The sequence below is a fragment of the Babesia microti genome, chromosome IV, assembly GCF_000691945.2.
Source record: "Babesia microti strain RI chromosome IV, complete genome".
Classification (NCBI taxonomy): domain Eukaryota; phylum Apicomplexa; class Aconoidasida; order Piroplasmida; family Babesiidae; genus Babesia; species Babesia microti.
In genome coordinates, this window is record NC_034969.1 from 1,007,452 (window position 1) to 1,022,481 (window position 15,030).

The 15,030-nt window shown below is 31.5% G+C and overlaps 5 protein-coding genes across 5 annotated transcripts; 1 reads left to right on the plus strand and 4 right to left on the minus strand.

Moving 5' to 3' along the window:
• Positions 1–8: 8 nt before the first annotated feature.
• On the minus strand, positions 9–1,007 carry BmR1_04g07520 (hypothetical protein; the record flags this gene model as incomplete). Its single annotated transcript, XM_012794648.1, has 1 exon — positions 9–1,007. The coding sequence occupies one exon, from the start codon at positions 1,005–1,007 to the stop codon at positions 9–11; it is 999 nt and encodes a 332-aa protein (XP_012650102.1).
• Positions 1,008–1,435: 428 nt separating this feature from the next.
• BmR1_04g07525 (conserved Plasmodium protein, unknown function) lies at positions 1,436–1,809 on the plus strand (the record flags this gene model as incomplete). The annotated part of the gene is made up of 2 exons (XM_021482605.1): positions 1,436–1,747; positions 1,768–1,809. 2 exons carry the CDS (start codon positions 1,436–1,438, stop codon positions 1,807–1,809), a joined length of 354 nt encoding a protein of 117 aa, XP_021337810.1.
• BmR1_04g07530 (conserved Plasmodium protein, unknown function) lies at positions 1,806–2,832 on the minus strand (the record flags this gene model as incomplete). The annotated part of the gene is given in 8 exon segments (XM_021482606.1): positions 1,806–1,906; positions 1,926–2,058; positions 2,079–2,168; positions 2,189–2,223; positions 2,266–2,395; positions 2,439–2,505; positions 2,561–2,615; positions 2,637–2,832. 8 exon segments carry the CDS (start codon positions 2,830–2,832, stop codon positions 1,806–1,808), a joined length of 807 nt encoding a protein of 268 aa, XP_021337811.1.
• Positions 2,833–3,029: 197 nt separating this feature from the next.
• BmR1_04g07535 (N1-15 protein, maltese-cross seroactive antigen) lies at positions 3,030–10,220 on the minus strand (the record flags this gene model as incomplete). The annotated part of the gene is made up of 1 exon (XM_012794651.1): positions 3,030–10,220. One exon carries the CDS (start codon positions 10,218–10,220, stop codon positions 3,030–3,032), a length of 7,191 nt encoding a protein of 2,396 aa, XP_012650105.1.
• BmR1_04g07536 (hypothetical protein) lies at positions 10,845–11,063 on the minus strand (the record flags this gene model as incomplete). Its single annotated transcript, XM_021482607.1, has 1 exon — positions 10,845–11,063. The coding sequence occupies one exon, from the start codon at positions 11,061–11,063 to the stop codon at positions 10,845–10,847; it is 219 nt and encodes a 72-aa protein (XP_021337812.1).

Below are 15,030 nucleotides of genomic sequence, written 5' to 3' on the forward strand. Positions count from 1 at the left end.
TTAGTATACTAGTTTTTCATAAAATTCAACAAGTTTTCACTACACACAGCGCCATTGGCTATGCAATTACAAAAACAATATTCTAAGTTGTTTAATTTGGTAGATGTAAAGCTGGATAATTCACAATCGTGAATTTTAATGCTTTCCTGGCAGTGTTGTCTTGCATATTCCATATATTTACTTGTTAATTCAAATGGATACATTGGATTTATATCTCTTGAATATTGATAATTTGGAAACTGTGTTTTATGTAGATTTGATTTTTCTAAATATGAATATTTAGGGATGTTTTTGAAGTCAAATATTCTGTCTTCTAAATTTTTCACGTAAAACTGTGCAAATTGAGCATAATTATCGTTAATATACAAATGATTTTGCCTACTCCGTTTCTGTTTTTTAGCTTTAAATTCTGCTGTCTTATCCACACTTATACTACATGTGCTGTATAGTTTGGGGGTTATATCATTTAATTCTAGGCTTGATGGTATTTCTGATTCAATCATTTTAGAAATTGGCACTTTCTCTTTGTTGCAAACATTGATTATATTATTCTGCATTTCTCTAAAATCTATTGCCATTTCTAACCCTTTTAAAAACCCAAATTTGTAGACTGGAAAATGTCTTTGTGTCTGTTTACCTGCGTCATTCTTCCAGTATGCAATCCATCTAATTTGATTGTTATCAAAAGTTATTCCCTGGTATTTCGGAATCCTTTTAGCGGCTAATCTATATAAAACTCTTTCGGGGTATGGCATTCCAGGTCTCCCCTTAACACATTTCAATTTTTGCAGGTTGAAATTTATAGGAAATTCAATATCATCTCCACAGGGATCATAAATTGATTTAAAATCGATTTCATCACATCTATTCTTTTCAAGAGACTCTAGAAGTGGGATTAGTAATTTATGATTATATGATTCCCCCGAAGATACTAGCATCTTCCAAAGATGTTTAAACGCTTCTGCCCGGGTATTAGGTACATTTGCCGCTGCTAATATATCATTCATAATAATAATTATTATGCAACATAACAAGTAATTAATTAATCCTGGATATTATGCCCTAATTGTTATGTAGTTATGGCATAATTACAAATATTTTGGTAGAAATGGGTAGTATTAGGTGAAATAGCAAGAAGAGTTGATAAAATTGTTGATTAAACGCATGAATAATGAGTAAGGATATGTCATTTGATAATTATAAATCGCTTATTAGCTAACCAAATATCACGTTACGCTAAAGTTTATGTAAATAACAATTCCCAGGAATATGATGAGCCCATGGGCACATGAATCAATAGGAAACTGTTACATGGTGATTCAAATAATACACAATTTGTGTTTAAGGGTTTACATCTCCCTTTGGGATATTATAATATGATGTTAACTCTACATTGTTAATAATGTCAATCCCCATTCAAGTGTATTAAAACTTTATGGATGATGTGGAACTATCATCGCTTTTTCGTAAAATATCGAAGGGAAGAATTAACAGAATTCCATTGGAACTCGCAATCACTATATTAACAGAACATTTTAAAAAGAGCCGACATTTATCATGTCAGATTCCGCTGAGTGAAGTTGTCAATGAATTATATCTAAGAAAAATAGATACTATAAGTGGAACTAATGCACATGTATTGATGACTGGAGGACCAAGATATTTAAAAGGTAATCCCGATGGATGCCTACATTCAAAAGTATTTTTTCCAGTGATAACATTCGAACAATTTAGGATGTACGCAAAAGTAAGATGGATCTAATCTAGGCTGTAAAAGATTTTTTAGATATATATGACGGCAACTTTTAATGCCCGTTGGAATAAGAAAGTAATTTGTCGTGAAAAGAATCTCTCGAGCATTTATCTGGAAACGACATTTTGTATGGTACAAGAATGGATTGGTTTTCTGAATAAGTTATACTAACTCGTATCTCTTCCCATGAAAATAATAATTTTATCCCTTATTTTTTGTATCTTCATATTATCATTGATTTCGGTGTTTAATTGGAGTCGCCCAGTTCCCGTCTGGAAACAAACCAGCCTATGAACTCCAGATTTCTAGGTAATGCATTATATACCTCATTTCTGATGATATTGAAACGGGTCATAGTAGATTGGCCCCATTCTCGGATTTCCCCCGTTTTAAAAACAGCTATTTTAGCACACTTCTTCATAAGCCAAAACTTACGCCTTCGTACAACGGTACATCATCATTCCCAAATGCTGAATTAATGATTCATAAAAACAATGTGGTATTAAACTTACCTGATGTATTGACTATTGTATATTGATTCCCCTTAGGCTTATCATTCTCACTTTCAAATGAACCTTCGAACTTCCCAGATCTGTTTGTTTCAATCCTGCTAAAGAATGAATCCTCTGTAACTTTTTTGGCCTATATTAAACAAATAACATTGAGACAGATAATTTACACTTACAATTGATGAGAATGGCGTTTCAAAAGTATTAGTCCCATTGAGAAGGGATGAATCAGGAAGTACACGCCTAGAAATATAAGTGTGGTGTGTGAATAAGTTAAATCATGGGTCCATATACTTACTTCATAGATTTAAGCTCACATTCTTCTTTTTCAGATGTTTCTGGTGCTGATTTTTCTGAATAAAACGATGTCAGGCCTTTTTCATCTCCCTTTCCATCTTTAAACTGCTTTTCCTTATCATTTTCAGTAAGCTTGTACTCACTTTCGCCAGTAGGTTTCTCAGAAACATCGTTAATTTTTTTATTTAAGTCATTCTTAACATTGTGTTTATGATAAGAAGCCACTTTTTCGGCGTCTTTCTCTTGCTCCTCTGGCTCATTATCCCCCGCCATGATTCAGCCACACGCTATATAGTACCGTGCCACATCTTGCATACTAACGAACGAAGAGCGTGATATATCGCGATTAAAACAAAAGTAAGTACTAAACTACAGTTTATAAATACGTATTATCATGCTATTAGCTGAGTTGGTCTGCAATTGTGATAGGGCTAATAAAGGGGGGTTTTAACCCAAGTTTGATCGACCTTTCAATGTATATAATTTTCACCTTGAAACCAATCAGTATAATGTGCAAATACTGCACTAATGGCATAACTGTCATTCGTTGTTCTTTGTTGTTTAAAAGCCATTTTCTCGTTCTGTTGAATCTGATCCTCGTAATAAGCGAGGATGTTTTCCTTGAAGAAATCGCCATTGGATGAGGATTGCAAGATTTTGGTTTGCGCTTCATCATGTACGGAAGACACTATAGCGAACGCTAATTGTGCAAATGGATGAGCCGAAATTGCACCTTTCCCTTGCATAATTATATTTCCATCCATGTCGAACTGCTGCACGGTGATTTTGTGGTAGTCATCTTCGTAGACGTTTATGATTCCATTGGAATCGGGAACAGAAACTTGAACGACGGCAACATGGGGAGAGACCTCCAAGTACTTGCTGCCAACTTTTGGTCTGAGTTTCAATTCCGTCTTGCGGTTGCCAGTTAACTTAAAAACTCCGTTTACGAGCTTAACATGTTCCGGTACTTGTGGATACAATATATCGATGTCGATCGGTTCCAGGAATGCTGGATAGTTATGTATATTGGGGTTAAGATTCGCTCTACCAATGTCATCGCGATAAGCTTGATTTACCACCTCGACAATTTCTTGTAATATGATCATTGAGATATTGGCTATTATTGTCTTGTACATGGTCCTAGAAAACTCAGTCATAATCCCAATATCGATATCAGAGAGAATAATACCGAGAAAATTAATAACTGATCGGCGAATTTCTTCTGACATTGAGGATGGATCCAGTACGGTTCCTTTATAAAGACATTTTCCGTTAGCGATACTAGTACTGCCCTTTTTGTTGATATCAAGTATATTGACCAATTCTTTGCACAGTGAAATAGAGTCACCCAACTTTCCATTATTCACCATTCCCATAAGGGTCAAGTTTTGGGGAGTTGAACTATCTGATGTTGATTGAGTACTAGAGTCGGAGGCGTTATCACTTGATTCGGATTTCGAAATTATTGATATGTATTTGTTGCTTGAGATCAAATCTTCCAGAACTAGGAGAAATTTGATCCTGCTCAGAGATGCCAATTGAGCTCTATACTCCAATAATAAAGCACTTGTATCATGACCTTCATTCGTTTGTTGGTCTTTACTATCCTCCGGAAATTTTATTGATATGAAAGAGTATAGGTATGAGGAAATTGCCTTGGACAAATCATCAAACATCGCATTGATCACATCAGCATTGGCAGTATCAACTGTATTAACACTAGTTAGTTTGGAAACAATTGATTCAAAAGTAATCTTCGGAGTTGATTTTAATATGTCAAAAATCTTTTCCAATTCGGCTGATATAGATTTCATAGTAGTTATTGCCGAATTATATGCCTCCAAAGCTTTAGATTTATTGGCACTATCAGATATGTCACCAAGTGCAAATTTGGCTCCATTAAGATCCCTTAGCGTTTCCGCAGATAGCTTGAAAAGTGACAACAACTCGGATCGTGTAGTATAGGTTGTCTTGCCGGCAGTGCTTACTGTGGTGAATTCATTACCATGATTGACGCAAGATGTAAGTGCTTGTTCCTGAGACGAAGTAACCGTGATCATTGAGATTGGCAATTGAGAGAATAGAGATAAGTCATGACCAGGAGCAATTGGTTTCAAAGTGTACCTAAATGTTGGCAGAGAGTTGATAATGGTAAATCTGCCATCAGAATACATGACTCTCCTGGATGGAATAGTGTTGGTTATGTCGACATCCAGATCCATAAATATGTTGGAGTCTACATCGGGCATTTTTACGAACAACTTGCACAACTCTGGAAATGAATTTTTGAACAGCCGCAAAGTCATAGGTCTGATTATGGAGTCGTTAATTTTCTGTATAAGTTTTGATAATCCTGTATATGGGTCAGTACTGGAGTTTTTAGTGGTGTGGGTTTCACTGCAACTCGGTAATACAGTATCTGACTCATCCATAATATTTTCCAACGTTTTGAAATTTTCATCAATAAAAGAATTATCAAAGAATACGTTCTTGAACTTCTCATCAAAAGATGCAATTGTTGCAAATTTTTCCACTAGCTCATCCACATCCTTAGCATTAGTTCCAATAGTAATTGTTGTAGTTGTAGATGTTGTTGTCTGTTTAATATGAGCTCTAAACTCCTTGATCAATGCATTCACGTAGTTTTTGAAACTATTATTGCAATCAATTTGTATTATGTGGCCTCTTAGGTAGGGTGCCTTCGGTTTCAGGATTGTCTGTGTACTGGGAGTGGGAGGGGAGGAGGGCTTAGTACTTTTACCTTCTTTACTTTCTTCTCGTGTCGCCTTTCCGCTTGTTTCTTGTGTCGTCCCACTGGTGGTGGACGATGTTGGGCTATTCAATTCAAAGTAAATGCCGTTGATCAAATTTCTTATGTGGTTAATGTAACGGAAGTTTAGTATGAGAGAGGATAGCATGGTCTTGGCAGCTTCGTTATTTATACGCAAACTGTGCTTGAATAACTCATCTAAAACAAATTCAAGGTCCTCTATAAACCCACTGGTCATTGATATAAACCTCATCAATTCTTCCTCATTCAAGGCATTTTTACCAGCTTTGGACTTCTCCTCATTCAAGAAAGCTATGAATGCGTTGAAACGGGGGAGCATGCGTACGGCAGTCTCTGTGAAAGATGCATCTCTGAGCATAACGTCATTGAACAACTTGCCCAATCTTGATAAGGTAGGCATAAACACATTGGAAGAGAGTATCGACAAGTACTTTTCTGCACTGGGATTGGATAGAGCGCTGCCTTTATTTTCTCCATCCACACAACTAGTCTTGACCTTCAATGCATCTAGTGCATTGTATGCCCTGGTAAACAGCTTATTGATATGGTATATAGAATTCAACACTGAGAAAACAAAAGAAAAGCCCCTGGCATTGGGAGATGAACTTTCAGGAGATGATTCTTCAATAGGGAAGGCACCGTAAATGGAATAAGTAACACCATGCTTCCCATTCTCAATTGAGTATAGCTTGCCAAGACTGACATTTTCACTATCAGTATAAAAGAGGGTGACTATCTTGTTGGTTGGACGCATAAACCCATTGGATAGTATCAATTCCTTGTAGTTGGTTTCGAATCCAATTGAACTAGTGGAGGCACCTTTCATGGTCAGCATTTTGTGTTTAGTCAACCCAGATCCAATGTAATCGGCTGTTATTTCAGGTCCCTGTACGAGTGCAAAATCACGTTTATCATTCTCAAGTTGCATATATCTCAACAATTCATAGTCTCCACTTGGACCGTAGTTAGTTATAATACCAACACTGGCAAGGCTCTTGTCACCCATGGTAACCCTCTCGATGAAGATTGAGTGGATAAACCCAATGGAGAATGCAGGTAGGGTAAGGTTGCCAATCGTAATTCTGCCGAAGGCAGTATCATGCCTTAACACGTTATCAATGTAAAAGTGGATTGATTCAACTCTACGATGCATACCATCATTGATTGGTTTGGGAAATGGATGATCATTTTCCTTCATAATAACTTGTAAGTTGGATTTAATAGTACCATCATTGGTATTTGTTTTCTGTGCACAGGATGTAATTTCAGTTGAAGTTTTACTAGATTTGTAAATTTTCTTGAATACCTCACGCAACTTCGTAGTCCTAATATGGTTGATCTCTTTCAACAAAAGGCCAGAATTTTTAGGTACGCACAATTCTTCGCCGTATAATGAGTAGGCAACTCCGTTAGGAAGCTTCTCGATATAATAATTAATGAGTTCGTCATCAAAAATCACTGTAAATGGAACTTCAAAGTCAACAAGACGCTTATTATGCATGTGGGTGGTGATCCATGGCGACGGAAGTGTGTCCGTAGAGGCATGTTCGATGTATGTTGGGGCATTTGGTTCGAACGGGGTCATTGAGCCTATAAACTCCCTAGAGAAGAATTTTGATATCATAGTGCCATCCTTGTTGAAAGTAATTATTTCTATTGAATTCAAGTTCTCATCAAAGGTAGCAAATGTCCTGGCTGTCTCCTTGACTTCAACGAGCTGATTGCCAAACTTCAGAGCCAACACTTTTAATTGGGGGGGGCGGACGGTAGCAGATTTTACCGTGTTGGTCAGGTCAGTGAGTTCGATGGCTGAAATAAAGTTACCAATTTTGGAATTCAAATCGAGATCTAAATAACCCTCGATAATTCCATCGGCAGTAGTATTCATCTTGACAAATATTGATGATATTATATCCAATGGATCTTGTGTGGTGTGAGTTAAACCAACAACAGTCGGGGTTTCTGAAAGAATCACCTTTTCCAAAGTCAATTTGAAATGATCATCAAGGGTGATCACTGCCATTTTGGTATCATTCTCATGTTCTACTATACTTATCTGCACGACTGCCGATTTCTCTGGAATATGCAGTTGCACATTGCCAAAAGCAGGTATCATCTTGTGCGTTAGTTTAAATTGGTCCTTCAACTTGTAGACTCCATTCTTAAGCACCACCTCCTGTGGAACACTGGTTGATTTCAAATCAACAATGATACTAGTTAGACGTTCCGGAAGGGCATTTATTGAATTACCCCTACCAAGAATGCTTAATACTGCAGATAAACGTGCAAGAGCTGTGGATGAAATAGTCTCACTTATCATCAAAAATTTCTTAATCTTGCTGATAATTGTTTTGATGTTCACATTGGTATTGGGGGTAGAAGGGGTTACTGTGGCATCGGATGTTTCCTGAGAGTTTATAGCCTCAAGCTCATTTTTAATTTCTTCTAACGGTGCAACAAGGCTTCTAATTGTTGTTTGATCCAGCTTTAACTCGTCGAAGGTGTCATCAAATAATGATGAACTTGATATACCTCCTGTAACTCCAGCTTTCAATGAGTGAGATTTTATGTCAGAAATCAAACCCTCAATAAATGACAAAGATTCCTTCACCTTGTTTCCGAGCAACAAATCGCTAAATGATCCTGAATCGGTAGCTTTACATTTGCTACAATCCACAGTGTAATCAAATATATCCTCGTATTTGGTTGATACAAGAAAAATGTGCTCAATGGCTTGCAAATACGCCACCTTCACAAGATACATATTGGGATTCGAAAACATGGCTATAATATCGTCCATAGACGTTGTGGTCCTGTCTAATGAGTTGTATTCATTTGTTCGCGATTCCGTTATGTCGAATGATATACCATCTACTTTTGAATGGTATATTAAACGTGTGGTGAGACCACTGAGGGATTTCTTCAACAAATAAACATCATCTTTGGTAACTTTGTTTCGAGTGATAGCAATGTTACCTTGAATAGTCGTTATCAATGATTTCAATGAAGAAATAGAAGTTTCTTCGTTGTCAGGGGCAGTTTCTGTGTTTTTGACACTACTGGCGCTATCAACAATGCCGTCTAAAACTGTTATTAATCTGTTAAGTTGGCCTGTTAGTCCGCTGTACTTGCTGCTTGCACTAGACGAAGAGGGATTTTCGAGTAATTCCAGCATTAATTCATTAAGCCCAGTAGATATTATTGGAATAAATTTCAGGATGGAAAAAAATTTGGATTGCAAGGTGGGAGTACCATCCGATGGAGGGAGCAAATCGAAAAAGAATAATTCAGTTCCATCTGCATTAACTTCTTTGTTGGTTATAATTGTCGAATTATTCAATCCATCATGTATTATTTGCAATTCAGATCCTTTTGAAATGAGGAGATCATTAAGTTTGCACTGAGGCTTGTTGAATTTTGACAATTCTGTGCCCTGATAAATGGTTTCGGTGTAGTGAAGGCCAGGAACACTTGTGGGTAATTTTAGTGATGTATTGGTAATAACATCAACATCAAGTTTGAAATCCGTCTCTAATTTGTAAGAAACGTGGGCGTCTGCTGTTACAACTGGAGTGAACACAAAACTATTGTAATCGCCAGATGGGCCATAACTAGCAATGATAGATACTTGTAAAGGAGTTTGTATTTCGTCAAAATCTTCAGAGTTAATCACTTTTTCTACTGTAATCGAGTGAATTACGCCCAAAGAAAATGGTGGGAGATTTATCTTATGAAAACGTATATTTCCAAAAGTCATCATGCGTTTGGCCAATGGACTCAAGAAAAAAACAACAGAATCCACATTTCCAGTTTCAGAATTAATGTGGATCGAATGTTTCACACCTGTTGGTAGTAAAATGTTGTGATGATTCAATTCGAATAAATCAGAAGGTATAGAAAAATCTACTTTTTGAAACATAACAAAATGGGTTGGAATCCAAGGTACAGTGTCAAAAGCTTTCGATATATCATTATAAGCAGAACCTACTTTCTTAAACTTTTTAATAATATGTTCGCCGAAACATCCAGTAGTATACAACTCAATCAATTCACCATTAGATGATAATTTGACGATTATATATTGTGAAGTTATATTTATTGGTATTATTATTTCACCAATCTTAACTTCGCCAATGTAAAATTTGGAATCTGGATTGTTGGTGTACAACACGCTCCCATCACTGAGAGATAATTTTAAAAATTCGTCATCATTGGCAGTAGAAATATCAAAAGTTTTGTAAGTTATGTCATTGAGTGTATAAGTGCTACTTCTATTTTGAGGAATAATAAATCCTGGGTCATCTCTCAAAACAAATCTGTTAGATTGTAAGCCAGATTGCTCATAGTAAACGGTTGAAGTATAATTCGAAGTCTTATCTTGAATCCTAACAACAATCAAAGGATACTTATTGGTGTATGAGACGGTCCTAGTGATAACATCCATGGAATGCGGAATTAATTGATTACCAAATATTACACAACCGATAGAAAATCCTGTAGCTGGGGTAACTTTGGTAAAGATTCCATCAGTAGAAAAAACGTAAATAGAAGAAAGATCCTCTGGAACTTGATCAACAAATCCAATTTCGTTTATGTTAAGATTTACAATTTTTGTGGCAGCAGCATTTTGTGTGGTATCCAGAGATGGAGAAATTGTTGTTGGAGATCCATTATTTGATGATAGAGTGGTAGTGGTCGTTCCAGAAGTGGTAGTGACTGCTGAAGTAGTTATTGAACTTATTACACCCTCACGGTTATCACCGGTACCTGTAGCTCCTCTAGTGTTTGCTGCTAGAGTTATAATGGATCTGTTTAACAAACAGGCAAACACCACGAAGTAAGAGGGTATATGCCTGTGTGCATTCATAATAGGTAAACATGTGTGAATCAATGTGTGTATGAGTGTAACTCGTCTGTTTACACAACAATGGAGCGACTAATATGGTGCTAAGGATCTAATCAGTATTGTTATCCCAAATAGCATAGGGGAATCAATGTTTTTGAAAGTCCCCATACAATACATCTGTGGCGTTATATGCTTTTACTTAATAATTTATAAATGTATTGATTCTCTCTAATTGTAACTTAATTTTATTTATTATTTTTATATAAATTTTAAAAATGTAAATGGTAGCCGTTTAATTCGTATACGTGTCCGGCATGAGTCTAATCATAATGATTCGGTATATACATATTTAATTAGTACTTTTGTTGTAAATTATGTTTCATTGATTGCGAATAATGATTTATTTAATATATTAACTGTTATTTAATTTGAAATACAAATTTATTTTCGGAATTAATGAAACAACGGGGATGAGCCTCATATTGTTTCATCTTCATGGCCGTGAAGGCCCGATCTTTGGTGCACTATCATTTGTCATGATTATTTATATGCACTATTGTTTTGTTTTTTGAATTTCTTGAAATTTGCAACATTTATTTTTGATGTTTGAAGTTGCTGGTCTCTGTTGAGATCTTAATTCCTTTATTATTTCTGGATGGGTTTAGGTGGTTTAAGTGCCTGTGTGATCTTACTTTCTGTTCTAACGTTTGGAAAATAGTCAAGTATGCCGCTTGTATCAAAAAGTCCTGAAAAAAGATAGAATGCCGCTCCAGCCGCGGTCAGTAGTATTAGAACTAGTAAAACTGTTAGAAATATCGTTAATTTTGATCGATTCCCTTTTATATGTTCTGAATCATAAACCATTTTTGAATCTGGATTTATTTGTGTAATACAATAATATCTAACTGAGAATGGAAATTTTCAGGATCTATGAATTAATTTTTTTCTCTTGATGATATTTATGGTAAATCTATCTCATTACCAAAATGCATTGTAAGAATTTTTCTTTGATCTAAGAGATTTTTTGTTTGGTTATTTTATCAATTCGTTACATGATCGTTAGTATATATTTTTGTTAATGAATAATACTGTTTTGTACATAAATCTAATTAAAAACATACATTGAATAAATTATCATATATTTTTTAAACGTGGACTTATGTATTATCATAATTATTACATTTTTAATTATTAAAATCTAGTAATGGTTGGTCTGAATATTCATTGAAATTATCAGTAGTTTTAAAATGTATTATATATAACTATAAATTTGTTAGTTGTATTGTAGAAATTAATTGTAACAAATCGTGATACTAACTATAATCAATCATCAATTAAAAATGTAATGATATGGTCATTTGAATGAATAATTAATTTAAATCTTTAAGGATTAAATGATGAACTTATAATGATAGTCAATCATCATAAGGCTTTTGGTATATCTAATATTATGTAACACTTAACCATTTCATTAATCAAACTGGATGTTTTACCTTGCATCAATGATATATTTTATTTAAAACAATTATAGTTAAATTTGGGGATATAAAAATGTTAGTTATACTATCAACCTAATTTTTATGTTATATATTTTATTCATTCATGCCAATATCAATAAACCAATAGCAAGCATTATTCAATTGATACAAATTATTTTAAAGTTGATATATAATCTTATATTTATGCAATTGTGCAAATTTGAAGTGGCAAAATACAATAACAATTAAAATACCAATATAAGTAAAATAATTCTATATGAAAATTTAAGATAGTAAATTATAAAATTCCTAATATAACGGGTTAAAATTATAATATAATAATTAAAATGAATCGAGTTTTTCATATATTTATTAATTTAAGCGTAAATACTTGATTATGTCGCTTTGAACACAATGATGAACAACTAATTGTTAAATGTAGATATTAGATAAAAATATACCAACGGGACATAAATATAATATTAAAATTAGTCGCCTCGAATTAATCTAAGATTATAATAAATAATTTTGATTCATCTTATTATGAAATAACAAACGATAACATGCGTATCAAGGAGACCAATTGTATGTTCGTTGAAGTATATTTTGCAGCAAATAAGGTTTAAATATATAATTCAACAACTAACAATATGGAGAGTTGAAATGTCATTTAAAAATGAAAATAATAATAATTTATAGCCAATTTTTATATATGTAAGTAATGCTGTGAGAATTGATTTGGGTAATTTTGTTCAAATACCTAATCACCTAACTGGATAAATCCTAATTAAAATTGAATGATTAAAAATCGATTGTAACTTAATCGTCATCAAAATTTATATCAGTTATACTAATAGACATATGAGATGATTGATACTGTGATTATAAGATACTGTGCCTACTAAACACATCAACTGACAACAATACATATAGTTAGACTAATGAAGGTATTAATTTGATAATCATATACATTAAGTCTATTAATATATTTATATCCATATAACTCGAAACTCATACTTATTTAAATTCTATGTAACGAGGCATATTCATCATACTGTTGAACTAACAATTATCACATAAATAAAATACATAGTAATAAATGATGCGGTTAGAAACAATATCTAACATTTATAATTATAGTATCTTTAATTGTTATAGAATAATCAAGTTCTTTAATGTATAGTATGCATTGTTATAATATACAATATTATCATAACCTCCACGACGTAGCCAGATGTATACATATCAATGCTAAATTATATATTATTGCACTTATGCATTTTGTATATATAATATATAACCATTCGTATCATATAAAAGTATATGGCATATTAACTAATTCATATACATATATATAACATATATTTACAACACTGTATTATAATACAAACACATCAATCACATCTCAAGTTGACATACATTGTTCCTTTGTCACATACACTATCTTACACACATTAATATTGTATTCATAATACTAATCTTAATAGGTATATGTTTTGATTATACTATATATATCAAGTTAATTGTTCTGATATATAATACAAATATAGTATCATAATTGCGTTACAATTGTTGTAATTATATATTCAATGGTATTGTGAGTATAAATTACATGAAATAATCACTCAACACTATGTTTGTGCGTCATATATTATGTATTGTTTAATATTATATCAAGTGAACTTTCATAAATTAGAATTATCGAAATTGATAGAATCACATATAATATTATACCACAATCAATTAATTTGTACACCAATGTCATTATTAATAATATTTATATGTAAATATTAAAATCTGGACCAAATGCGATTATTAAACAACTATTACGCACATAAATCTAAGTCAATGCTATATAATGTTAATAACAATATGTAACGGTAATAATGAATAAATCATACTCTATTCGTTGATATACTATTATGATACAACATAACTATAATAGATAACTTAATGAAGTATTATATCTTGTTATTTTATGTATTTTTTACAACATTGCAATTCATCTACTCTAAATCTATAGATAAAGTAAATTACGTTTATAATAGGTAGAGTATTAAACAAATATATTCCTCACGCATAAATAAAAAAGCGATATTTACCAATTTACTAGTATATTGGTCTACAATCATAGTAACACAGTTATTGATTGGTTAAATATAGTATAGCGTGTAGTCTTACATCTAGGGTAGTATATAACAGGCAACTATTATAGTTGGTGTCAATTTGTGACATAGAAATTTATTATATATTCATGAGTACATATAGATGACTTGAGTACAAATGTATTTATGGATATAATTTCAGTCTTCAATATTATTAAACAGAATTTATATTAATAAAAACATATATAATTAATTTGCACAATGGATTTAAAATGATGATAATAGATTAATTTATTACAGTAAATAATTAAAAAATATACAATATTAAATAAAATATAATAATTAAACAAACTTAAATAGTATTTCAAACAATTAATTTAATATTATTTAATTTCAAATTAATTAATTATATTATAATTAATATATATTACAGTAAATAATTAAAAAATATACAATATTAAATAAAATATAATAATTAAAATAAACTTAGATAATATTTCAAACAATTAATTTAATATTATTTAATTTCAAATTAATTATATAATTATATATATTATTAAATATAATATATATAAAATAATATCTAATAATAATTATTATTTGTATTAAATTATTATAATTAATTAATATTTATTAATATAATTTAATATAAATAATATAATTAAATTAATAAATGAATTGATTTATATATAATAATATTATTAAATTATTTTCATTATTTATAAATAATTTTAGCAAATTAAAACAATTTACTAATTTCAATATTATATTTTAAAATTAATTTAATTATTATGAATATATATTTAAATATAATATTTATATTATATTTAAATATATAAAATTAATAATGAAAAAATAGATCAAAATAAACTATATTACAATAATAAATATTTAAAAATTAAAATTAAATTTATTTAATTATTTTGTCTATTAATTTAATAATTATTTGATTTTAATATAAATATAATATCAATTACAAAATTACATATAGATAATAATTATAATTAAATTTAAATTAATAATAATATATAATTTAATATTCAATTATATACATAATAAATTAATATATATGTAAATAAATAATACTTTATTTTTCACAAAACAAATATTACAATTTATAATTTTAATATAATAAACAATTATTAATTAAGATATTTATAACAAACAAAGTTGTCTATATCAGTTTTATTTTTAACATAATTATAAATTATGATATTATATTGTTATATTTAATTTATATAAACTTTT